General features: G+C 45.4%; 1 protein-coding gene across 1 annotated transcript in view; it reads left to right on the top strand.

Moving 5' to 3' along the window:
* The first annotated feature begins 3,042 nt into the window (after positions 1–3,042).
* The window catches only part of GRHL3 (grainyhead like transcription factor 3), a 29,590-nt gene continuing 7,120 nt past the window's right edge, over positions 3,043–25,512 (top strand). The window contains exons 1-14 of the mRNA XM_062593811.1: positions 3,043–3,121; positions 13,771–13,957; positions 14,611–14,672; positions 16,647–16,983; positions 17,303–17,382; positions 18,602–18,755; positions 19,280–19,391; positions 20,117–20,211; positions 21,998–22,156; positions 22,737–22,815; positions 23,242–23,375; positions 24,279–24,313; positions 25,029–25,117; positions 25,262–25,347. Of these exons, the coding sequence (XP_062449795.1) occupies positions 3,105–3,121; positions 13,771–13,957; positions 14,611–14,672; positions 16,647–16,983; positions 17,303–17,382; positions 18,602–18,755; positions 19,280–19,391; positions 20,117–20,211; positions 21,998–22,156; positions 22,737–22,815; positions 23,242–23,375; positions 24,279–24,313; positions 25,029–25,117; positions 25,262–25,347 (1,626 nt within the window). The 5' untranslated portion in view covers positions 3,043–3,104. The remainder of the gene's footprint in view (positions 3,122–13,770; positions 13,958–14,610; positions 14,673–16,646; positions 16,984–17,302; positions 17,383–18,601; positions 18,756–19,279; positions 19,392–20,116; positions 20,212–21,997; positions 22,157–22,736; positions 22,816–23,241; positions 23,376–24,278; positions 24,314–25,028; positions 25,118–25,261; positions 25,348–25,512) is intronic.

The raw sequence follows: 25,512 nt of genomic DNA, 5'->3' as shown, positions 1-25,512 counted from the left end.
TAAAGGGATAAGGGCTCTTGCTTTGAAGTTACTTACAGATTATATGGAAAAGATGCCAGACTGGGAATGGGGAGCGTAAAATGACTTGTGCAAGGTGACACCACAAATCAGTGGCAGAGAGAGAAGCAGGAACCTGAGGGTGGCATGAGCCACCCTGCACCTCGGCAGCTCCTCCAGATGCGGACCCAGCCGTGGCGCCTGCAGGCGAATGCTGGGGACCCGAAGGGTGATGTTGTCCTCAGTCACGGAGCTGCTCATCTCTCACTAACAAAATGCAGGTAATCACGATCTGTCCCTGGGTGTTTAAAGAGGATTTAGCAATCCAAACACAAATGCAGCTCTGTTGCCTTAGAGAGGGTGTAATTGTGAGCAAAATTTGGCCTTCTCTTTTAAACTTTGCAGTTTATCTTGACTGCTGCATGCTTTATTTTTAGAGTATCATAAAGGGCTTTTGTTCCAAGGTATATTTAACAGGGGAGTGGAAGGGAAGTGGGAGGGCTTTGTGCATAGGGAATGTATCTCTTGGTCTCTTTCTTCAACCCACCCCCTCACTAGATACTCTTGGAGGGTGGAGTATAAGTGAAAAAAAATTGAGAAAATAATAATTAAAAAAATTTGACTGAAATTGCAGTCAAAGGCATTGTCTAGGCGTCCAGCCCTGGAGGCCTCTTGGGCGCCATGAAACATATTAGCACAAAAAAGACAAGGAGAGAAAGGAAGAGGCAGGGTGCTGGTGGTCTCAGTCTGGCCGCAGCCGGCGGGTGTCCGGCCACGCTGAAGCAAAACAGGTCACGTAGCCTTACTGGTGGCTGGTGAGCAAGACCAAGAACCTGATAAGCCCAGCCTGGCAGCACTGGCTGCCCCCACTTCTGTCCGAGCCATGGGGAAAGAGCTGCAAGCCCAGGAGGGTTGGGTTAAGTCCCCAAAGACAGGCACGAGGCTCCCAGCTTCATTGGCAGCATGCTGGTTACAGAGCCTAGCTTCAAGATCCAGTAGACAAGGCGATCTGGTGGTTTCAGAGACAGTCTGAAAACCTGAACAATGTTTGTGTGCAGGGATGGATTTGGCTTGGCAGTGCCTGATGCTGAGGCCGGCCAGGCCCCCTTCACTAAGGCAAAGCACGTTGCTGCTCAGCTTTGCCAGACACATTTCTCCCTCTTTTCTTTGACATAGGCATTTTTCTAGCTAGGTCAGAATCCAGTTTTCTGCCGTTCCCCTGCTTAGGTCTGTCTCAGTCTGTGTTTTCCTTTCCTTCCCTTTCATTGCTGGAATCTGGGAAGTCTCTCCAAAAGGTTAGAAGAAACTTAGAAATCCTCTCAGGGGATGTTGCTGCTATTTGGGCTACCTAGAAGCAGGGAAGCACTCTCCGGCTAGGTCTCTTTTCTGGGGTGATACTCTGCTGCTGCCACTCACTGTATCTGCGTAGAGGACAAATACTGAGGACCACAACTCTGGGCAAGGTTTTTTGAATCTAGAGACATAATCGGAACAAGGTCTTGGCTCTCCTGAACAAGGTCTTGGCAGCTGATGCTCTCCAGTGACCTCAGTGGAGCTTGCATTGCTCCAGACCCTTGCTTTGCTGCCCGAAAGCAGAGTCTATTGATTCCCTAGCTGCCTGGCAAGCGGGTGTTTGTACAGCAGAATGGAGGGCGATGGCTGCGGGCTGGGTCCGCCTAGTGACAGGCAGAGCTCAGCCTTCCCGCAGCTCCGTAGCTGCTGCTGCAGGTACACCGCGCTCCTGCATTGGCCATGCTCTGAGCCAGTGTTAGACCAGAAGCCACGTAGACATGTCTGAAGGGTGTTGTACCCAAATTAATGTGCTTTGTGTTCACATCCACCTGCACAGACATGCCTTATGCCTGCCTGAGTGGGCTAGGATGTTCATTTGCCACCAAGTTGGGAGAGCTACACTTACTGCTATGTAAAGGAACACTTAAAAGCTTGTTCTTCTCTTGTGTTCACCTGCTGATGCAGGCAGCTGAGTGGGGCAGATCCAATGAGTGAAAGAGTGATGGGGAGAGAAGAGCAGTAGAGTTCTTTTTTCCTTTGTTTTAAGGCTTGTGCTAACTTGTCTTGTAAAATCCTCTCCTGCCTTCCAAATCCAGTCAACATGAGTCACCCGCTGAGCCCATCCTTTGCCTTCGCATTGCAACACGAATGACAGAAACTATCCAACGGGAGTGCTTGAATCCATGATGAGTTTTGTTCTATTGCATAAATCTTTTCACCGTTTACAGGTGAGTTGCTACAGAGTTATTGCCCGGGTGGTATTCCTGCAGCCGGTTCCCAAAGAGCGTATGTCTGGGCTTCTCGTTCCCTCCTGTGCGAGCTGGAGTAACGCTCTTAGCTGAGCTGCAGCAGAAAGCAGGACAGCGTGTTTGAACGATACACGTGTGGGTTATCGCACAGACCTGTTTCCCTTAAATGCCTAGTGCGATGGGAAGATCCCATGAGCCAGTGTGTGTGCGCGTGTGATACGTCTCAGCATCTCATAGACATATTTTAATTTTTTTTTAAAGAGGAGAAATAATAAAACTTCACAGACTTTCTAGAGTGAGAAGCTAAGAGAAGATGAGAAAAGGAAAGAAAGAAGAAATTGGAACTTTTTTTCTTAATTTATGCTTTTATATATATATATGTATTTATATCTGTGTATTTATTTATAAAGAAAGAGCAAAGGACAAATCAACCCTCAGATTCCAAAAAATGACAGCTCTTTGGCATTGCTGTACACGAAATACATCCACCAAACTGAAACTAATTATCCCACAGATGAATAACTGAATCCACTCCTTTCTTTATCACATCTCTTTCCTTCCCCGAGGGCTTTTCCCTCCTTCCCCACCCTCCTCGCGCTCCCCGGGCTGGGCCGGGCCGGCGCGCACAGGGTTACGGCTGCACCTGCTCGGGTGTACCTGTCCCACGGCACCTGTGCCGGCAGCCAATCCGCGCCGCGGACCCGGCCGACCTGTCAGCGAAATACCTGTGCGCAAACCCTCGCCATAAATCAAACACTGCACGGGCAATGTCTGTATTTAGCAGGTACTAGAAGAGAGAAGTCATCAGAATTTTCCGTCTGCAAAGAGTTGGAAACTAGGAGAAATATGTCGAATGAACTTGAGTAAGTAGTTTGGGGTTTTTTTTTATTTATTTACCCAGTCCTTTCTGTATGTAGGCTAACTATTTCTTCTGAGCTTGTTAAAGTGCTTTGGATTTGAATGAATTGGACTCCTTGGGTTAATCTGTCTGTCCAGCTGTTTACAAGTGGAAGTAAAAGAATGGGATGGGAGTATTTTTTCAGACTTTATGTTCCTCACTAATCTGTTGCTGGTCTTCGGAGGAGTCTTTTCTTATTGTTGCTGTCAAGAGGTTTTTAAAACCACGATCCTAATTTTTTTCCCCCAGAATAAAGTTTGACACATTAAGTTTCCATCTCAAGGCAAACCTTTTTTGCCTCTATCCAACAAAAATCTAACTTATGCTACAGTGATTCTGTATTTTTTTTTTAAGAAATTATCTTCCAAAGTATTTACTAGTTTTGGATGAATTTCTATTTTTTTCTAAGCAAATGCATTCAGACTGTGATTCTATCAAGAAATTATAATTGATGGGAAGTCACTTATTTTGATTATTTAACAGAAAAACAACTATTTAACATTTTATTCATCCTAAATAACTCTTGCTTCTAATCTGGGGACCTCCAAAATGTTTTGGACTCTGGATACTGACAGCTATGCATTCGCGTAGCATGCTATACCTCACACCTCTGGAAGAAAAGCAAAGAAGGAATGTTAGGGTGGCATTGTTACCAAAATTAGTTATCTACAACAGTTTGATATTACGTAGTAAAGGCTGGAGGGATTTTGAACAGTCATATAGAAAAACATTGAATTCTTCTGTCAATCCAGTCTTAGAAAGCTATCTAGATATATCTAGCCATGTGTGAAATACATAGGCATATAATAAAATATATCTAGAAATACATGTTCATACATACATCTGTGTGTGTATATAGTGCTTCAGAAGGTGTATTTAAACAGGGAAGCACATACATACATGTGCTTACAACCTTGACAGGCGTGTTGATAGCTATCTGTTAATAATTAAGAGCCCTGAAGAGGTGCAGCACAAATTATTATTGTATATAAACACTGGGATCCGTATGCTTGGATCAGTTAACAATCAGTATCTTACATTTTTGCTTTTTGAACTTTTGGGGTAATTTATGGATTTTATAGATAGATATAGATATATAAAACTTAAAGTCAGGCCATGTGGTTTACTCTCAAAATGCTAAAGAGTGTTTGTGTGTGTACACAGTGTATTGCAGAATTAGATTGATGTATTACTAATTATGGACTGGGGCATTATGTTACCTGATGAATTACATGGTTGCTTGACTCTTCTCTTTCTAACGGGCTGTTAACCCCTGTGCCTTTCACATGAGAAGGAGGGAATTGATGGGAGTAGCATCTCTTTTGTGATTCAGATCTCAACTCCAAAGACTGATAAAACTGCAGAGGTTGCTATCTCCTCTCAATCTTAGCAGAGATCTTTGCAGCTTTGTTTGGTTACCTCCGTAGGTAAAAGGCTCTAGGCAGTCAATGGAGTCTTTTTGAACAGCAAATGTTCTCCAGTAGATCAAACTGGAGGACGCTTTTGCAGATCTCTGTGAAACTTTGACTTTAGTTCACTACTCCACATCTGACAAAAAATTTATCTCAAGAGACCAGACAGTTGGGTGGTGCAGATTCAGTGTGCTGATGCCTTGTCAGAGGGGCAGGGGCAGGCAGTAATTGCCAGCTCTACTAGAAAGAAGCCATTTAAGAGCATAGTGGGGCTGGAGCACCTCACCTGAAAAGCTCCCCAGGGGCTGAGCAGGGAGCAGTGATAGGAGATAAGGGAGCTGGGAACTTCGTGGTACCAAAGGCACAGCTGAAATGGTCAGACAGCTTTGGAGTCCACTGTCCTGGTGAGGGGAAAGGTGTCGCTGGGGAGGAGGAACCTGGTGAAGAGTTGCAAAAGCAACATCTGAGCAATGGGTCTGTTGCAGTAGCTGTTCGCCTCTGCGTAATCACCTGGGCCACAGCCGTACAGGGTGTAGCCCCTTAGACATCAGTGGCAGGAGAGGAGACCGGTATTTCGAGGCTCTGAGAAGGGCAGCAGTGCTCGTGTCTCTCCCACAGCCATGCCTCCCTCGAACAACCGCTGCCCGTGGCAAGCTGGGTGCGGGCACAGGGAGGGTGATCCGGGCTGTTCACGTGTGCTCAGACGTAGCTGATTTCCAGGGAGCTGTGATACCCACATGTGCTGATGCTGTGGCCCAAAATGACAGGAAGGACTTGCCTCTCTTTTTTCGCCTTTGCCACTTTAATTTCACTGACAGGACTTGGGAAAAAGACTAGTGTGGCATGAGAGAATGAGATGTTTCATCTATTTTAAAATATTCTAACTGATAGTTTCCATAGCCTTCTATATTGAACTTATGTCTAACTTTGCAAAGCGTGGGCTTGAAAGAGTTAACCAAGAGTTACTCCCAATTGTGGTTTTGTGGTCGAAACCATGATCGCCAGAAGCAAATTTTTGTCATGCATAAGGTGTGTTATTAAAACTTGAGTTATGCTCCTGGTGAATGAAAAGTTAAAGCCCTTTTATAAAATCCTGGCAGAAAAGCACACAAGGGCTAACCATACTGAAACAAGGTACACTTTCAAGGGAGACGTGGGTTTTATTTTTTTTAAGTTATGTAAAGAGAAAGAGAGATTTGTAAATTAAAGAAACAACAACCATGTAAGTGCTATGCAATTCACAACAAAGGAATAAAAGCTCTCTGAGTAAACTCTAGACTCAAAGCACAGATAAATCAACATTTACATAGTATCTCAGCTTTGGTGCTTTGGGTCACATTTTCAACCGATTGGTACATTGGCGTAATTTCAGTGAAGTCTGTAGTATAAAGACAATTACACTGATAGAGGATCTACTCCTACTTTGTTCAGTCTAGCGTTTGAATTGTTGATCATTGTAAAGTGTTCGTCCAAAAACACACTTGTGCTTACATTGCACCTGTAAGCGCTTCAGCTCTCTTGATTGGCAGGGAAGACTGGAGCCTTGGGTCCTCATATAATCTGTGCTCAAGAATGACAAAGTCAGCAGCTAAAACATGCATTAATCAGAGCAATTCACTTAGAGTATGATTGTATTCTGTCTAAAACTCTGTTGCTAACACACAAGTTTCAAAGGCTCAGAAGTTAAGAAAAACTGATGGTTTGTTTGTTGTTGCTCCTTTAGGTGTTGGATTGTTCTGGCTAGTAGCTGTGGTTGTGGGTGAGGGTAGTTGGGTGCTAGACACTGTACAATTTCTGAACCAAAAGTAGTCCTTTTTCCCAAAGCAGTCGTAACCAGAAGTGTTCAGAGGAAAGAATAGACGACACTTACCGAGAGACTCGGCTCCTGGGTGCCAGCCAGCTGCCTATGTCAAGTTTTTGTTTCTTTTCTTTGCTCTGTCTTTGCCATCTGGGCTATGAAGCCTGTTGCCAAGAAATGGGTTGTTTAGTAGGATTAAATCTACAATGGGATGAGTCAAGTTTGTTTGGCAAATACATTATTGGGAAGACATCATTGTGAATTTTTGGATTAAATAGCAAAATAAGAGGTTTTCCTGGTCTTGGGGAATCCATGTTTAGAGGATACTCTTGAAGCCAAGCATGTTATTGGAGATCTTTCCAGCCAAGCTGAGATGTTATGGGAGATCTTTCCAGCTTGAAAAGTCCCTCCAGAGTGGGATGAAAGAGGAAAACAGGAGAGGAGTGCAAGCAGAAGGATGGGAGGAGTGTGGGAGATGCTGGAAAGGGAAAGATTCAGACGGAAAAGAAAGGTAGAAGTAGAGGGGGAAAAGACAGATAGAGCCAACCAATCTGTCTCTTGCCAGGTCTGCATACAGATCGCTCTGCGGCTGAAGCAGGTACAGCAGCTTCCAGACGTTGGACAAGGGTAATCTGAAAGAGCAGGAGAACAAGCTCCAGTGCGTGAGGCTTGTGTTGAGCGTCCTGCCATGTGCTTCCTGTATCCTCTTGGGCAATTCGCCTTAGGATTGATCTCACCCACATTTAGCAAGCTAAAACCCAAGTGTCGGCTTTGTTGGTTGTCTGAATTTCCTCTGCAGCAAGAGGAAGAGATAAGCACATCCAGAAAGTCTTTCATCTCGTGCTAAAATGGGTGGGTCAAACTGTCCCATTGGCTCTCAGCAGCACGTAGGAAGCCTGAGATTCAACACTTACTGAAATATCGAATGTTAGGTGAGGTTAATGTGAGTCTCTGTTCTTACTGATTTCTTAAATGAGTGCTGAGGTTCACACACAGATATTGAACTCTAGAGATAGTCCCATTGTTTAGTGCGTTATCACAGGATCCTCTGATGGTTTGTGATAAGGGAAGTCTTTCTCATCACAAGTCTTATAAAACTGGGTTGTAGTTTTCTTCTTAAAGCCATAGCTCTTTGAGTCAAATGAATAGATGAGAATTAAAAAATAAAATAGCAAATAGCTAGGTTATTGGATGTGGAAGTTGGAAAAAATCATATATTTGCACTCAAAACAAAGATAACAAAAAGCAGCTAAACTCTCAAATCTCAGAGATCTGAAGTTAGTTTCATCCTGTGTAATCTTTCTCATGGCACTTACAAGACTTGGAGCGTCGATACAGTTTGTGCATGTGTGTTAAGTCTTGGAGAGGATGAAGGTTTGTGTTCATGAATATGTATACATAAAGTGTCTTTATCTCTCCACAGAGTGAAAATGAGAATGAGAGAGCAGAAGTTTAGATCATAATTTCACACGTGCCAAGAGATAGCAGATGCTCGATTAGAAATACTGATAGGGGCCTATTTTTTAATGCTCTGCTTTTGAAGGTGAATCACCCTGAAACTCAGGACACCTCAAAACTGAAGCATCACAACTGCTTCTGGGAGGAGGGGAAAGAAAAAACAAACAAACAAACAAGAAAAGCTCTATTTCCTGAACTGCAAACTAATTTCTTGTTGTAATATACTATAGTAGGCAAGAAAAGGCACTAAAACTAGAATCATTCATGAAATACCATGGTCACATGGATGGATACATCAAGGATGATGTTATCAGGTAAAACACAACACCAGCTGGTGACCCCCCAGCATCACTCACTGCAGAATTGTCTCATGGAGCCCTTCAGGCTAGAAAGGCGGGGACCAGACCTCTGCTAGCGAGCTATAGCAGGGGTTCTGGTCCGGTCCTGCTCTCACATCTTCACTGAGCAGCCTTAGACCAGTTGTTTTAATGTCAGGGAGCTGGCAGGGGTCTGTCTCCGTGAGCGTCAGCACAACGGGCATCGCTCCCTCCCCACCCCGCTCTGTCCCGCCTGGGAGATGCACCACACGTTCCCCGCTGCGTGACCAGAGCCAGCTGCACAGCTAAGCCCTCTTCTGGGTGCTGCTGAGCACCACTGGCCTGGATCAGCACCCTTGTGCAGGATCCGGTTCCCGGGAAAGAGCAGCCGTTCCACGCATGTGCTCACGAGGGCCCCTTTTCTTTCCATCCCAGCCGCCGCACATTTCTGCTCTGCGCTTACAAAGTGCAGGTATCTGCCCCTGTCGTGTCCCGTCTGTGCGGGACCTCTGCCAAGCGCCACGGGGCTGGCCTGGCTCGTGTACGTGCCACACGGGCCATTTCTTTCCAGGCGAGAGAGAACTGTGCACTGTCTTTGGGGGGAAATGGAGCGGAGGGATGGCTAGGAAATGTCTAGCTCTTGCGCCGGGTTAACGTGTTGCACAATGCTGAAGCTGGTCATGGTGGTGAAATGCTCCTAAAGATGTCGCATGACACAGGCCATGTTTTTATCCAGCTGCGAGGGAAAATATTTCTGGTCAAGATCCAGGAGATCAGCAGTCTCCTAGGCCTTAGCACCTGTAAATCCACACTGTACCTGTGCTTGGCATCTAGGCAACATTTTTTGTGTGTTTGTTACATGTTTCTTTCTGTGACTTTTTTCCTGGTTCTGCCTGTGTCTGGGTTTTTGCCTGACCCCGCGGATGGGCCTGGGAGTGTGTGCTTGCTGATGGTTGTACTGTCACATTGTCTCCGGATGTGTTCATATATTGCAGAGATGGGGTAAAATCTGAATTTAGCTCAGAGTCTTGTATTTGGTTAATTAGGCCACAGGGTGGGATGCTGTTCTTCCTTTGCTGGGGAGTCTGGTTTACTGGCTAAAATCTCTGCCCCGTAAAGCAGTCATGGTAAACACTGCTCTTTATTTGTCCTGCTGTCTTGTGTGTTGATCCTGTCCCATATTACTGATAAGAGGCTCTGGGGGAACATCAGGTTTATTTTGACAGGAACGTGAGTGCAATGCATGAAACCAGAGCTAACGAAAGCCCCTGTGTGAATTGTCCGGGGTATCTCTGGAGTCCCGAGGGGTCTCTGTTCTGCGCCTTTGCATTCCTGCTGCAGGTTGCCATGGGTTCCCTGTGCCTCTGACAACGTGATGTGACTCTGTAGCCATCAGCCGCTGGCATGGCTAATATTTAGGTCGCAGACCTATTCAGTAATAGGGGAGAGAACAAAGAGGAACAACACAGAGCTTAAAGGCCCTCAAAACCACCCACTGAAACCCAACAAAAGGCAGGAGGAATACAAGTGTTTCTTTCCTGCTTGGCTGATCTCCCCACCTAGACCCTTTGGGCATATTCTCCTGTTTCAGCATAGCCCTGAGTGTTTATTCATAATCAGGAGGCCACTGTTATGGTAGAATTGGCAGATAAATAGGAGAAACAGAGACTGGGTGGGATGGAGTGGGGAAAGGGGCTGGTACCACCTTGTGTCAAATTCTGAGCTGTTTAGAAACAAATAGACTTCTCCCTTCCAAACTCAAGCACTGCTTGGCACCTGACCCCGCGGCTCCAGCGGGTGAGGCTGCGCACGAGAAGAGAGGCCGCTGGTCCCACGTGTTTGCGTTTCAGTAGCTGATCCTCGCTTTGTCTGAGCCACCGCACCAAGGCAGCTGCCTGTAAAAGGAAAGTTTGTTTTGCTGTACAGAGAGCAGGCAGTTTGCAGTTGGCAAACAGGGAATAGTCATGTGGAAAAGGCATCGCAGGGGGTGATGAAAGTAAAGTTCATACGTGTTTGGATTGGGATTTGGATATCCCTTTCCCTCCACTTTACAGAGGTTGCTAATGCCCAGTTGGAAATGGGGTGGTAGAGGCAAACTGACAGGACGGTGTGCTGGAGCTGCACCGACCGAAACGCTTCTGTTGTCAGAAAGGTGCCTCTAAATGGGTTATTGTATCTGTTTATCTCCTCAAATCACTCTCTTCAGATATTAGTTAGCCTTGTTGACCCTCTGGAAGAGGGTCAGAGCAGTGCACACTGCTCCGGGAAGGTGAGGTGGAATGAGATCTGCCTTATGTCTCCTCTGCAGAGCTCTCCCAGCTGCAGAGTTTTAGCTGAGTGATTTGTCTGGCTTCCCTCAAACACGTTTCAGAGACTATCAGGGATCATATGAACTCTGGAAAAGAAGTAAGATAGTATGAAGGTGACATCCCCAAAATGTCACCTCTGTCCAACTCCTCAGCTGGGTAAATCACTGCTGGTTCAGTGGGACGAGTGCAGCTCCCGGAGTGCCGGAGGAGCACAGAGCCACAGACTTTCAAGGACTTTGCGGTTTCTAAGCCCTATAGGCTACTGACTGTTACCTTCAGTGAATTTGCTTGAGTAGCCTAAAATGCTGCTGTCCGAATCGGCGTGTCCCTCCTTTCTGCTAGGGGTTGTTGCTCCCTAACAGGAATAGCATAAGGCAACGTGTGCCCACCTTTTAGGTCTCTGCAGTTCAGAGAACGGCTTGTTACTTCAGGAAGGTGACTTTGCTTTAATATGCCAGGTTGAAGGTGGGGCAGGTTTTCTGTTGTGCCACCTCTGCTGCGAGGACAGTATCTCCAAGGAGAGGCATGAGGCAGGCAAAGTCGAGGTGATGATGTCTGCAAACAGCACAGCCAGCGCTACCCAGGGAAGCCAGGAGCCACGTGGGAAAATGAGACACAGGCTCCTAGGGCACTTTTCAAAATTGCACTTTGTAAACTGGACACAGCTGCAAGTGGCTGAGATCTCAAGGGGTCCCCCCATCTTGTCTCTGCCTCGAGACTGCAGACAAGGTGATAAAATGCTAGTGCATCAGCAGCTAGCGCCTGGCGGTGGTGTGCCATGTCAGAGGGGCGAAGCAGGGAGGCAGAACTGTGAGCTGCGTGGAGTGACTTCCCTCAAACACGGTGAGGACTGCCTTGGTTGAGGGCTGGGGTGAGGGAGAGAAAGCTCCAAAGCATTTTTTTTATTATAATATCTGCTTTTTAAAGCTCCTGAACGCTTTGTTGCTACATCCTACCCTGACGTGTTTATCTATGTTGATTACAAGCGATAGGAGCCGAGTCTCACCCTGAGAGCAAGCTGTGTTGCTGCCTATTCTTCCTTGAGAAGATCGGATTGAGAATGGGTGAGGATTCCTGTCCAGACAGGACTGAACAGCCCATCGCCAAGTCGACAGCAGTGAAATCTGAGTCATGCCGATTGCTCGCCTTGGAGAGCAGCGGCACTGATGGGGAGGGAGGGCTGCGTGAGAAATGCAGAAGACAACGAAACTCACAAAACAGCTGGTGAAGTTTCACGCGCAGGGTGAAACTAGTGTTAGTGCATCATCCCAGCGTGTCAGGCAGAAGAGGGGCAAGCTCAGCGTCTCCGTTACACCAGCACAGGATGGGAGCTGGCATTGGCCAGAACAGTTAATGTGGAAGGAGCTACTGTATATTCTGACCTCCAGCGGGGACTGAACTCCAGGCTCCAGGCTCCACTCAAGCCTCAGGAATTAGGTGCCTCAGGCCACAAGCAGAGAGCAGTTTCCAGCCTCTGTCCTGGGCAGATGTGGAGGGGCTCTGCACGGAAGCAGCGTGTTGCTTAATGAAAAGGTGACAAGAGCAGCAGAGGCGGCCCTTGGTGGCCTCACTGGTGCTGCTCTGGGACAGATCACGTACCATTATAGGGCTACCACTGTGCTTGGTCAGGGAGAGCTCTCGAGCCTGAGCCGGGAGCATCTCCAACAAAACTGCTGGTGTGCAGTTTAGATGCATATTCCTGCTGGAAACATGTCAGTGAGAGACTGGTGCACACACAGAGGAGTGAAACTGTCTCAGCTTTCCACAGTTGGGCTTCCAGGGAGGATGGACCAGCATCCATAACCCTGTGCAGGTTCCACCCTCAAGTGCTTTTACTCCCTTCATTTCCATCCCAGGAGCATCTGCTGAGCACCTGGCTCTGAAGGCCTCACTCTGTCAGTGTGGGCAGTTCAGACCAAATGGGGTGGCAGTGCCTCTCATGGTTAGCAGTAATCGAGCGTTTCGGAGATGCCAGGTTCCTTTCAAGAGAAATTTGTCTAGCCCAGAACTCATTACAAACATACGGAGAATAGCTTACCATCCAATAGTATGGAGCAGCAGTTACTTGCACCACAAAGAAAGCATCTTTCCCCCTACAACAGTGCCACTAAGATGAAGCAGCTGTTACCTAAATTCCAGTACAATTCCTATACAATTTATTTTCCATAAATAACTCAGCTATTGAAAATATTCTGTTCTTGGCAACGGTGGATATTTAAGAAAATCTTACTAATTCTTTTTTAAATCCTTTTCACTTTTAAACCTTTTTCACTGCACTTCCAGGAGGTTTCCATTTTGTGAAAAACCTGTTTTTGTCCACGAAGCTTGTTTTTTATGATGAATAGTACGAGCAGTTGTGGTGACACCTTATACCTGTGGCTGAAGGACACGACAGAAGTGTGGCCACTGATTCATCCTCTCTTTGGAGCAGGGTGAACCAGCACAGAGCACACAGGGAATGAGCAGAGGAACTTCTGTGTTGGTTGCTAGTATGATTTGCTAGAGGAAAAGAAAGATGACCAATGTTTGGGTAATTATGTGTCTGACAGTTTATTAACATAAGATGGAAAGACATGAAGAAAGTATCAGGGAGAGAACAGGCAGGGCGTTATTTTGGTATGCTGCTTCTCAGCACACGTAGTCCCATGAGCCTCACCTCTGTCAGGTATTTTTTTAGTGGAAGGGAGGGTGTTCTGATCTGCCTGTCTGTTTCCCTCTAAGTAAAATTATGTACAAATGTTTGAAAAAAAATGAGAGAGAGAAAAAAAACCCTATGGAACTAAATTTAAAAAGAAATGATAGGGGTTTGGTTTTATCTGGGTAGGTCAGGTTCTCTAAATAGCAAATGATCATTTATATTTGTGGTCTGCTCTGGCTTTTAGCTCAAAATTCAAATAATAACTTTGAAAAGTTTCCATTATCCTGTTGCATTTGAGGTACTGACCCTCATGCCACCTTGCCACTCAGCGCGTGACCTGGCTGGCTGGCAGTGGGCACTTGCTGAGGAGGCAACAGTTGTGGATGATGCTCTGGTGTGTTGTATCCTTTGAGATGGAGGAGGGAAGCAGAGATACATCTGCCTCTCTGAATAGCCCTATCCAGGGAGGCATTGGCCTAATTCAGTACATAGCTAAAGGCAGAAGAATTAGGGACAAAAAAATTAGTGGTCCCAAAGAGGCTGAAAGTCAAGGACCTGGACAGTAGCCCGTCTCCATTCCAGCAGTGCCTTGGGGATGCCCTTCACGTGTTCAGAAGGGTAGCATGGAAATTATTGTGGAAAATTAGTTTCCTTCATCCCCTGCTTTCTCTGTCTGGCTCAGTTTTAGATCTGTGCGTCTGATGAAGAATGATACCATGAACTTCCAGAAATTTTCTTACACCAGTGAAGATGAAGCCTGGAAAACCTACCTAGAGAACCCCCTGACTGCAGCCACCAAGGCTATGATGAGGGTGAACGGAGATGATGACAGCGTGGCTGCCCTGAGCCTACTTTATGACTACTACATGGTAGGTTCCTGTTGTGGCTGGGTGTGTTGGGGGAGTTTGTCCTGGAGGAGAAGCGTGGAGGTACGACATGTACTGACTGAGCCACCTCCTGAGCCCTTCACATTGTTCTTGAACAGGTGATCCTAGTAACACCTCCAGGCTTAGAGTGCTGCTCTTAACCCTAATGCAGTGATGGTAAACTGAGGCACAAAAGAGCCTCATACCATAGAGGGAAACCAGGACAGCATGGAAAACTGAAGCCAAGTGTCCTGAATCTCGGGCTGGTTCTTCTTTTTACCAAGACTGGAGTGTTTTAAGAGGCACAGAGCTTGTAGACTGAAGCAGCTCTGTTTTTTCCAGCGCTGCTGTCAGAAGGGGCTTCATGAAACACAGACAGGATATAGCACTAATGGAAACTAATAGGTCTGATGTTCCCTGTTCATCTGGGTGCTTTGGAAAATCTTTCCCAGAAAGTGCTGGTGAGGCTTGCCAAAGGCTACCTGGGGAATCTATGGCAGAGCCCAGGTTTCCTATGTCCTCAGCTGGTGTTCATTACTCACCCAGTATTTTATCTGTGAGATGTCATTTGCCACACAGACAAGGCTAATTTTGCCTCTTTTTTTCCACAGATAAAATATGACAATAAACAAGCCCTTTTTTCTGCCTTGTTCTAGGTCCCAAAGGAAAAGAGGATTCTTCCATCTGGAATGATGGGACGCAATGAACTAGGAAAGAGGTTAGCTTCATTTTTTGCTCTCTGTAGCTGTCTAATTCTCCTGCAGCTGCTTGCATGCATGATGGGTCTCTTAGCTTGCATAAAATAGACATCAAAGCACAATGTTATTACCAACAACAGACAACAGTGGAGGTTATTAACCCTCAGACATATATTAAAATTCTTTAGGCCAGATCCCAAGCAGGTATAAATTGAGCTACACCCATTTACACAACTGAGGATCTGTGTATCTGTGTTCAGAAGAGTTGCAGTGATTTACAGAAGCTGAAGGATTTGTTTTTATTTTCCATTTTGTAACACTGGGAAAGAGGAAAAGGATTAAGCATTGGCATTGAGAAGGGAATGACCAAGTCGCTTTTCGTTCACTAGGCTGGTGAGGGTTTGTGTTCCAACTGACTGCAGTCTCCCAAGATTCTCTTCCAGTGACTCCCATTTGTCCTTTGAGGTTTTCAGATAATTAACTATGAAATTAATGGCTTATTTGACACTATGAGTCCAGTTCCCCTTCCTGGGGACTATCCTCTTCCTGGATGCTATGTACTTTGGCAGCCTTTTCTGATTGTCTGTTTTTAACTACTTGACAGAATAAGCCTCTTGAATGATACCTCATTCCTTCTTCATAAGTAAGCCGAGCTAAGCTGTTTTCGCCTCTCTGAAATGCCGCAGCATTCTGGATAGTATTTCAAGGGGTGATATGTGTTTTATTGACAAAGGCAGTAGAACTGAATTCTTGGAGAAGCTGAATATCATCCACCTAACTGTCCCAAATGAGCAGCACTCCTTTGCCTCTAGTGGGGTTGTCACTGGTCAGCTGAGAACTGTTCCACAAATGGATTAGCAGCAAACAAGCAGTTCTGAAATCTTGAATCTGTCCAGAAGGGAATCAAATTCCCTGCTAAGCATCTAGAGAAGGTGTGTTCATTTTTTCACTTCCTGAGCCCAGAATGGAGGAGACAAGTTATGTTCTGAGGACATACAGTGGTTCTCTGAGCACTGGTAAACTTACTGATGATGTGAGAACCACAGAGGTTTCAGCAGATCCCTGAAGGTGAAGCTCTTGAAGCAGAGTGGGTGGGAGCTACTGGTTCAGCTTTACTTCCCTTGGGGCCCGTTCATGCTGCCAAGAGGTGTGTGGATTGCTAATGTGGAGATTGGTTTGTTGTCTAAGCATGGTAATAGGAGCAATAAACCACCTCTTTCTAGCTAAGCTATGGCTGCAGAGCCACCAGGACTGCAGAGTCACTGCTGCAGAAATACCCATCTATAGGATGCTGCACAAAGAGATTGTTACTTGTGCGAAAGGAATGCATTTTTGTTCATGTCTTTATCACTTGATAGCCCCTATACTTAGTCTCCTGCTCCTGCTGTGAAATTTGGGCCATGCACCTCACTTCTAGCATTGCAGTCTTCTCAGTTTTTCACTGATCTCATGATTCTTGAGAGTTTTGTCAAACCTGAGCTCCTAGAGTTGTGTGAATATGTGCAAGAATCAGGTTCGCTTAAAAAAAAGAAATTAAAAAAAAAACAGTTTTCAGAGAAATATGTCAATGACCCCTAAAAAGACAAAGATTAAAATGCCACGCATCAGTTATCTTTTTTTATCTTTCCCTGGTGCTCTGAGTGTTTAATAACCTAAATAAAGAAAAGCTGGAGTTAGGCCCTGGATCTGCAGCCCCAAACTATGTCTAAACTATATTCTCTGATTCCGTGTGATCATCCCTTATCTGCTGAGCTCCTCTGGCTCCTGCTGATTGCACTGAGGGGTGTGTGCATGGGTGGAGACCTGCACCCACAGGCCTGTCATATCTCCGATATCAAGCAGGAGATGTACACAGCTGACTCAAGGTCACCTGGAAGCTAGACTGTGCAGTTTGCTTCCCAGCTGTGTATCAAGGCAGTTGTTTCTTGCTGTGACAACTTGCCGGGTTTGTCCACCCTCTGCCCTGGTTTGAGATGGGACCATTTCTCCACCAGGCACTGCCATGGAATGGAGTACGACCCAGAGATCGCATCCTTCGATGGCTCAGCCCATCTCATGAAGCTCTTGTCTGAAAATGTTTCCATGACCCAAGAATATTGTGAGCCACAGAAGAAGAATGGCTTAAGTCTTGAAGGTGTCCCTACTTCTCACAAGCCAGCCATGCTTCCACCAGGCACTAGCAAGCTGGATGCTACCCCAGACAACTACATGGTTCCCTCAGGGGATGTATATGACAACGGCTCACTGAACTCCCTCTTCGAGACCATGCCTGTGGCCCCACCACAGCAGAGGTGGCAGCCAGACAGCACTTTCAAAGAGGATCCCCAGGAGGTCAGAACTGTTAGTGGGTTGCATGACAGCAGCGTGGCCTAGGGGATAGTGCATGAAGCTGTTTCTAGTTTGGGGATTGCTCATGTTGGTCAGTGGAAGCTTTGCTTTTGCATTAGAAGCTTGATGTAACTCAATTGAATTAATGGGGTTTTTACAATTGAATTAATGGGGTTTTTACATTTTTTTTGAGGTAGGGTCAGGCTTTGAAGTGAGGTTCCTTGTTTTATCAGAAGCCACTGTTGCTAATCACTAAGAGAAGGTGGATGGGCAAAGCAATGAAAGATTCTTCTTCTGACTGTTTTGTTTCCATTTTCTGCAGTCGCTGCTCTTCAGTGATATCCTCAAGCCCCCACCAGAGCCACCTTGCCCTGGGAGTTATGCTACTGATGGTGTTAAGAGGTAACTGCCAATCCACAGTCTCTGTCCAGTTCAGAGGACAGAGAAAATGAAGATAACAGTTGAACAGGGTGAAGACCAACCTCCTCATAATCTAAGGTTTAGGTTCTTACCTTGGATTTAGCCCTGTTACTCAGTCAACATTGATTTTATAAGGTGCCACTGCTTCTCATGCCTGAAGCAACTCCCACTTTCTATTTGCCTCCTGAGTCACCTGACTCCATGAGTCAGCTGTCAGACGTGGAGATTTTCACACAGCAGCTCACATTTGTTAGGAAGAGGCTTTCTGTTTGCTGTTTATTCATGCACAGGAGTTCTCTGGCTCTCCTGGCTCTGGAAAAGAGGAGTTGCCAAGCATGTCTTCAGAGCTGGCATCGCAGGAGAAGCAGAGTAGGACAGAGAGACGGTTTGGTGACTAAACAGGAATACAATGATCTTCAACTCCAGGGCAGTTGAAGGGTCTGTGTAAAGGCTTGTATACAGGTGATAGCTTGCCCAGGTTCCTCACAGAAGAAAATAACTTGAGCTGTATCCACATGGTTGAAGTGTTCACAGGTCCTAGTGAATGCCCAAGTACAGAGCTTCTTGATAATCAGCTCTTGAATTCACTTGTCAACAGTTATACCTTTCTCCGTCTACAAGTATAAATCTTCTCTTAGTAAAGACTAAAGCTGCTGCCCACCAGACTGAGGGTTCAAAAAGCTAGGCTTCTAAATCCATTTATAACTACCTAAATAAATAAGCAGATGTCCTCCAGCTCCTGTTGTTTCTAGACTAGCATTCAGTCCCTCTGGATCAAGTATTTGTAGAATTTGGAGACAGGAACCTGAGTTTAGGAAGTTTTAAAAGTCTCATCACAAGTACCTGTTTTTATTTATTTTGGTTCAGGCTCTGTGTTGTGCAATGCTTCTGTAGCCATCTACAGAAGAATACTGGTTAGAGTAATATATGGGGATTTTCAAGCCATAAACACAAACAAAGAGTAAAATGAGGATACCAGAGAACTGCTGTTGCCCAGGGTGTTGGGAGGATCAGTATGTTCTGTACAGCAAGGAGCTTGATCACAACAATAGGAGGGTGTGCGATAGGGAATAGGGCAGAGATTCCTGGGTGTGTAGTATCTGTAATCTGTAAGGATGGAGACTTGCATTTCTCTTGTTTTGCTTTTGGAGTGAAACAGCAGTGCGTACTTATTCATCATTCTCTCTTTGTTCCATACAAGTGACTTTGAATACACTCTGGGGTCTCCCAAAGCCATTCACATAAAATCTGGGGACTCTCCCATGGCCTACCTCAACAAAGGACAGTTCTACCCCATCACGCTGCGGACAGCTGGAGACAGCAAATGTTTACACTTGTCTTCAAATAAAGTGAAGGTAAGAGACGAGCTGACAATTTTGCTGACACATGCTATAATCAGACATCCAGCAATTGTGCTGGCCTGGGAACAGAGTAATGGCTTTGTGGCTCATGGTGGCTTAAAGCAGTGAATGAGATGGATTCACTCACAGCAAGCTAATCCTCTGATGCACAACAACAGCCTTCGTCTAGTCTGGCAGCTTGAAACCTCTCAGTCGGGTCAGGGATGCACAAAAGGCCTCCCTAGCTGCTGGCTGGGTGGGGGCCCTGGGAAGAGTTTGTTGCTGGAGAGAGGTGCCCCTCTGTTGGTGCCCCAAGCCTAACTGAGCTTGCCTGGGAATCAGTGGGAATTCATGGGCTGTGCCCATGAATAGTGGGATTCAGACCATCTGAGTAAGTCCCTTCCCCTCTCTGCCTCAGTTTCCCCAGCAATAAAGCGTGAACAATGACACCAAACTGCCCTCCAGTGCAAAGGGCACTGAGTGCCCCAAGCATTAGTCTGGTGTATATATTGATACGGGATACTCTGGCTGTGTTACAGAGTGTAGTGATGATCGTTTTTGACAACGAAAAGATCCCCACGGAGCAGCTCAAGTTCTGGAAGCACTGGCATTCCCGCCAGCCCACAGCCAAGCAGAGAGTCATTGATGTCGGTATGGAGTGGGGCTCTCTGGTTGCAATAGCTGGGTGGGGGTGCCAACTGTCAGCGCCAGTTTAGTGCGTTTCCAGTACATGGTAACAGTGGCAGCTCCAGAGTCTGGCCTAGGGGAAAGCAGGAAGGAGGAGGCTGATCTACTACTACAGATCCTTTCTGTCTGAAGAGCTTTTGAGAGTTTAAAGTGGTGATTACCTAGTGTAGGGACATGCCCTAGCAACTCAGGGTACATCAGTATGTAAAAAAGAGGGACAGAAAGAGCGGGACAATTTTGGCTCTTACAGATGTGACCTGTGGCGGCTTGGACCGTAGGAATCTGATCTAGAAAAGGCTTCAGTACTGCTTGTGCTTTTCTACTGCCAGCGCACAGGTTTTACAGTGCATCATGCTGGGCCAGACAAAGACTTTGTCAGTCGAGCTGAGCCCCTCACTGAGCATCTCACTGCTCAGAGTGAGGCACGCTGTTGTTTGAATTTAGAAACAATCTACATTGACTTTGCCTAAAATAACTACTCATGCAGTCGCTAGCCAGGATCTTTGAGTCATTACTGGCCTGTCTCTTACATGTGCACACAAATATTTATCCAGTGGTATTGAGGATGGCCTCTGTTATATTACGTAGCCTTAGAGTGAGTGAGTGGCAGGCTTTTGGGGAGTGGAAAGCCTAGGTAATGTGATCAGTTTTGTAGCCAAAGTATAAACTGCCTCTTCACTGTATTGCAGCCGATTGTAAAGAAAACTTCAACACAGTACAGAACATTGAGGAGTTAGCCTACAACGCGCTGTCCTTTGTGTGGAACATCCATGAAGAAGCAAAGGTACAATCTACTTGCAGAAGGGAAATGGGAAGCTTTTTCTCTGCAGCAAAATTGTAGTCTCCTTTCCGGTGGCTCAGACACGTTCCCCTTCTCTCACCTGAAAGGCAGAGAGAGCAGCAAATCCAAACAATGCCATTGCGATGGCCCCACATAGTGTTTGTCTGCCAGGACAGCAGGAAAGGACACGGTGCTTCTCTGTGTGTTTAAGCATTGCCATTAGCTAATAAATATTCTGACTACACCTGAGACTGGCTCAGAGATGTTTTTCTAGTGCTGATGGATAACTCTGAAGAAAGCCTTTTGCAGCAGTCAGCCTAGATCAGGACTCTACAGACATGTAGGTGAAGCCTATTTAAATAAACCACAGCTTAGGGAACAAAGACTCTCCTTTGAAAGGCAGCATTTTGATGCAGAAATTACTGACCTCCCTTTTCAAGCTTGTGTGATGTGGAAGGGAGCCAGACAGGTCACAAGATCCCTTTTGACCTTAAAATCTACAAGAAGTTATATCAACGTCTTTCCTGCATAGAGAAGGAAGAGTTCTGCTGTTTCTTCTGCATCTCCTCAAAGTCTCTTGTTAGCACTTTGTCATCTAGTATGGATTGAAAGGCACATATAAAAAAAGATGAAGGAATCAAGAAAAAAAATTCCTGTCTCTCTGAAACTAGTAGCTTGGGAAAACTCTGGTTTGCTTGGGGATCTCAATAAGCCCTTCTTTTAGCCCAAAGGCGACCTTGGTCTTTTACAACCCAAGAGGTTAACAAATGTCTTCAAGGCAAAGTTGTCAGAAATGGAAATATGTCAGGTATGTGGCAAGCCCTCAGGGGCACCTCAGCAAAACTGAATTTAACTCTTGGTGAAACTCTGCACATGCACTGGCCTGGGGCTGGTAAAGGTGAGCCTTCAGAGAGCTGTGTGGGCTGGGAGCCGCGACAGAGGGGTCAGGTATTTGGGTTGTCTGTAGCACCTGTTTCTTCTCTTCTTGCAATTAAACTTCACACCACAGTTAAATGGTTTCTTTTCTATATATAGGTAGTGACTAGATCTGACATTAGATTTCAGGGCTGAAATCCTGACCCGAAGCTCTGCTGAGGGAACTGTGTGAGATTCATCAGCTGTGAATCAGTCCCCAAAGAGTCCAGTCACCCAAACAAGTGAAACAAAATTTCACAGTCACCCAAACAAGTTTGTAGGTTAGAGATACAATGCAAATTATGTCTGTCCTCAGCTCTCTTTCAGAAGTTCCCACTGGAGATAACTCCATTCTAGTGATAAAGGAGACCAGTGCAGGATGAATATTTATTTAACTAACAGCAGTAAGTCCTGAAGCTATAACCTTGCCCACGATTCCTCCAGGCCATTACTGTGAGATTCTCTTGTTCAAATGAAAGATCAGAAACATCAGCAAGAACATTTCCAGGCAGACTTTGCATCTTGTCCGAAGCTTGCCTAAGCTGATGGGAGTGGATAGCCCATGAGTTAATAGCAAGTAGAAGACTATATCAGGGACATAACAGACTGCATGCAGTACAACAAAGAATGAGTTGTCCATGCAAAGCTGTTTCTCTTGTAGAGCTGCAATGGGTGAGGAGGGAGGCATGGCTAGGGAAGTACCTGGTGCTGGGCTCAGGTGGGAAGCAAACAGCCTGCGTGCCTCAGCCAAGGCTGGGAAGGTTGGAAGGATGTCTCAGAAACTGCTTTTATTCTGACTCCCTGTTCTCACTGCTGTTTGAGGCTAATGCTCACAACCCCCAAAAGATATATTAATCTCTGTTCTTATTTGCAGGTATTTATTGGGGTGAATTGCCTGAGCACTGACTTCTCTTCTCAGAAAGGAGTGAAAGGTGTCCCACTGAACCTCCAGATAGACACATATGATTATGGCAATGGAACCAGCCAGCTGGTGCACCGCGCTGTCTGCCAGATCAAGATATTCTGCGATAAGGTAGAACATTTCTCTTCCACCAGGCTGTCCAGAAGGAATTTTAAACTGGTGGCCAGCAACTACAAGAGGATAGACTGAAGGGCTGTGAGACTGTAAAACAGACTAGAGGATAGGCCCTCAGTCAAATGAGATAGGGCAGTTGGGATGTGCTTGCATTGCTGAGCCCTTTATAGCACAGAGTCCTTAGAATGTTTTCTCCTTATCAGACCTACATGGAATTGTGCCTCATAATAAGTCCTCTAATTCTGACAAGCTTTTAAATAACACAGAAGATGAGAGGCTCCTTAGAGGTTCTTCCCCAGACTCTGCTATCTTCCTGTGGGAAATTTCTCATGGCTATTTTTGACTGTATTTTTGATTTTTAGAAAGCATGTTTTGCTTTTTTCTTACTTTATAAATATCAGTTCAAATTTATCTTCTCTTTCTGGATGGCTTGTAGGAGGTCCCTGAGATGAACTTTCTTTTAATAAAGGCTGCCTTTACCTCATGGGCCTACTTCCCAGGGAAGGCGAGTAAACCTTCTCCTGCTAGTGGTGCAGCAAAACTATCAGTGTCTAATTTTTTCTCATCTTTTCCACAGGGAGCAGAGAGGAAAATGCGGGATGATGAACGGAAACAGTTCAGAAGGAAAGGAAAATGCCTAGACTCCAATAACAATGGTCAGTGCTAGTGTGTGTCACTGATCCAAAGCCTGCTGAAATCCATGGAAGCCTGTCCATTAACTTCCACGAGATCAGGCCCTGAGTATTGTTACGCCTGATGAAATCAGCATCATTCAGAAATAGCATTTCAGTCAGATCCGTGCCTGGTCTCTGCTGAGACTCTCACAGCGCTTTATTAATACTAATGAACCTTCCTAAATCCTGGAATCTTGTTAGAGAGCCTTCTCTGTGGAGGGAGTGTTTGGCAAGCCCTGAATATCTGGGTCTGTTGAGTCCTGTCTTTTTCTAGTATTTCTGTTGGGAGACTTTTGGCAGGCCCCTTTCCCCGACTTGTACATAGTTGCCTCTCAAAGCTCTGGATCAGAGACGTGTGGCACAACAGATGCCATCTGAACTGTGATGAACTGAATTTTCCATCTGTAGGTCTGAAAGGCTGTTTGCTGTCCGGCTTCAGAGGAAATGAAATCACGTTCCTGAGGCCAGAGACTGACCTTGAAACCCAGCCAGTCCTGTTTATTCCCAATGTCCATTTTTCAAACCTGCAAAGATGTGGCACGGTAAGTTCTTCCCAAAACCAACCAGCCTGTTGCCCTTATCAACCTGTCATCGCCACCATTTCCAAACTGATCAGTCCCCCAGACATGACTTCTGTTGTGCAAAAAACAAAACCAAACTACAGCTCTTTTGTGGAATTTTTGCAAATTTGAAGACATAGCTGTCAGGAGAAGCCTAGATAACCTTAAAACAGTGATGGGCAAGATAACCAGGTTCCTTCCCAATAGATATTTCTGTGGTTTACAAGTATCATCTGCAGCTTCCACAGAGGACTGAAGAGATGGCAAAAACACTGGCAGAAAGTGAACTACAGAAAAATGCATATCAGTCCCTCTGTGTGTGGGACATCCCTCACTTTTCCTCCTCTCTTTTCTGTTCCCTTGAGCCTGAGAAACCTAAACTCAGCCTCCATCATAGCTCATCAGTATTTCCTCAAGAAAATACTCTGTCCCAGCTTGTTAAAGGAGGTGAAAGAAAAAGTCTGTGACAATGTTGTAGCATCCTATTGCAGTGGCTGCTTAACTGACGTATCAGCAGCAAAAACGGGATAAAATAATCTAGTTTGCAACAAGAGAACTTACTGAGAAATTATTTCATATCACAAGCAGGTTATTTGATTTGGCCTCTTTTGGGTCTAGCCAGATGCGTGTTCAGGACTCTGCTTAATGGAGTCTAGATAGGGTCTCTATATTAGTTTTCATTTAATGCAAGAAACTTGTATAGATGTTTGGGTTTAATTGTGTTGTCTAAGAAAAATAATGGACTGTGAGGAGGGGAATTATATAAAATGATGAACTGACCGAATCTGCAAGCCCAGGAGTAGCCCATGTTGCCCCCCACCAGCTTCATTGTCACACAGTGATAATGTGCAAACTGAAAGATGAATATTTCCTTTCTGTTTCAAGGTGCTCCCTCCTGCTGTTCCCAACACTGCAAACAGGTAAGGATAAAGCAATTTGTATTTCCCTTCCATGAGCTGTTTGATCTCTTTGGACATGTCATGGCTCTTTGATACCACCAGCAGGCAGTGCATCTATAGATGCAAAATAACACAGCACAGTATCTCACCGGAACCTTCATTGTCAAAATATGTATTCAGTCTAGGTCTAGAATGGACTCAGGGGATTTGAAAACCCAGATACATTTCTTAACAGTGAGCTGCTCCAGCATGAGTCTGGTCCATGACTGTTCTTTCTGAGACAAAGTTTAAAAGGAGAAAAAAGGGATCACAGAATGATTACTGAAGGTCTTAAGTAACCAGAGGCAGATACAGCTGTAAAGGAAAACAGAATAAAGTGGAAATAATACTTGTAATATCTCTGTGGTGGGGAGATACAGGTAGGCCTGATCCACTATCTAATGAAATCAATGGCAAAACATTGAATAACATGAGGATGTATAAAGGTTTTGTTTGAGATGTGATACCAAAATCACAGCTTGCATTCACTGAAGTCGCTGAAAGTGTTAGGGAGGATAGCGACATGGCCAAGTTGCAACTCTGGTACATACTCTGCTCCATAATTACAGAACCTATAATTAATTGCTGGACGTTTGTTGGAATAATCAGTTGTTCAATCAAAAGTTCAATTGCTGGAATCATTTTGTTTGCTACTATTGTTCTGTCCTCATAGAAGTATTGTATTGCTTTCGCTTAGGTTGCCCTTAAAACGAAGTGGTGCCTCATTCACAGATGAGTTTGACCCAGTACCTCCAAAGCAAACCAAAGAAGAAGATCCTCAAAGAGGTAACTCCCAGGGTGGGAACTCTACTTGAATCTGGTGTTTCATTTAACCCAAGACATCTTTGATCTTGAGTTATATGAGGCCAAATCATTCTGACAACCTGGTGCGAAGAGCCCTGATTCAGAGCTGTGCTTTCTCTCTTTCAGTCTTGTTGTACGTACGGAGGGAATCAGAGGAAGTGTTTGATGCTCTCATGTTGAAGACACCAGACCTCCAGGGGCTCAGAACTGCTGTAAGTATTTTCCAAAAACTGTGGTGCAGGAACTAGCTACTGATAATGAGAGCGTTAGTAGTTGGCATATAGGAAACTAGACTGTCATGGAGAGGGCTGCAGGATCTTATGTGCTTACCTCTCACATCAGCTCTTTTCTGAGAATGAAAATGAAGTATTGCAGGT

Source organism: Rhea pennata, chromosome 23 (genome assembly GCF_028389875.1).
Source record: "Rhea pennata isolate bPtePen1 chromosome 23, bPtePen1.pri, whole genome shotgun sequence".
NCBI classification, from domain to species: Eukaryota; Metazoa; Chordata; class Aves; order Rheiformes; family Rheidae; genus Rhea; species Rhea pennata.
Note: the sequence above shows the minus strand (reverse complement) of the source record. Positions and strands in the feature narration are given on the sequence as shown.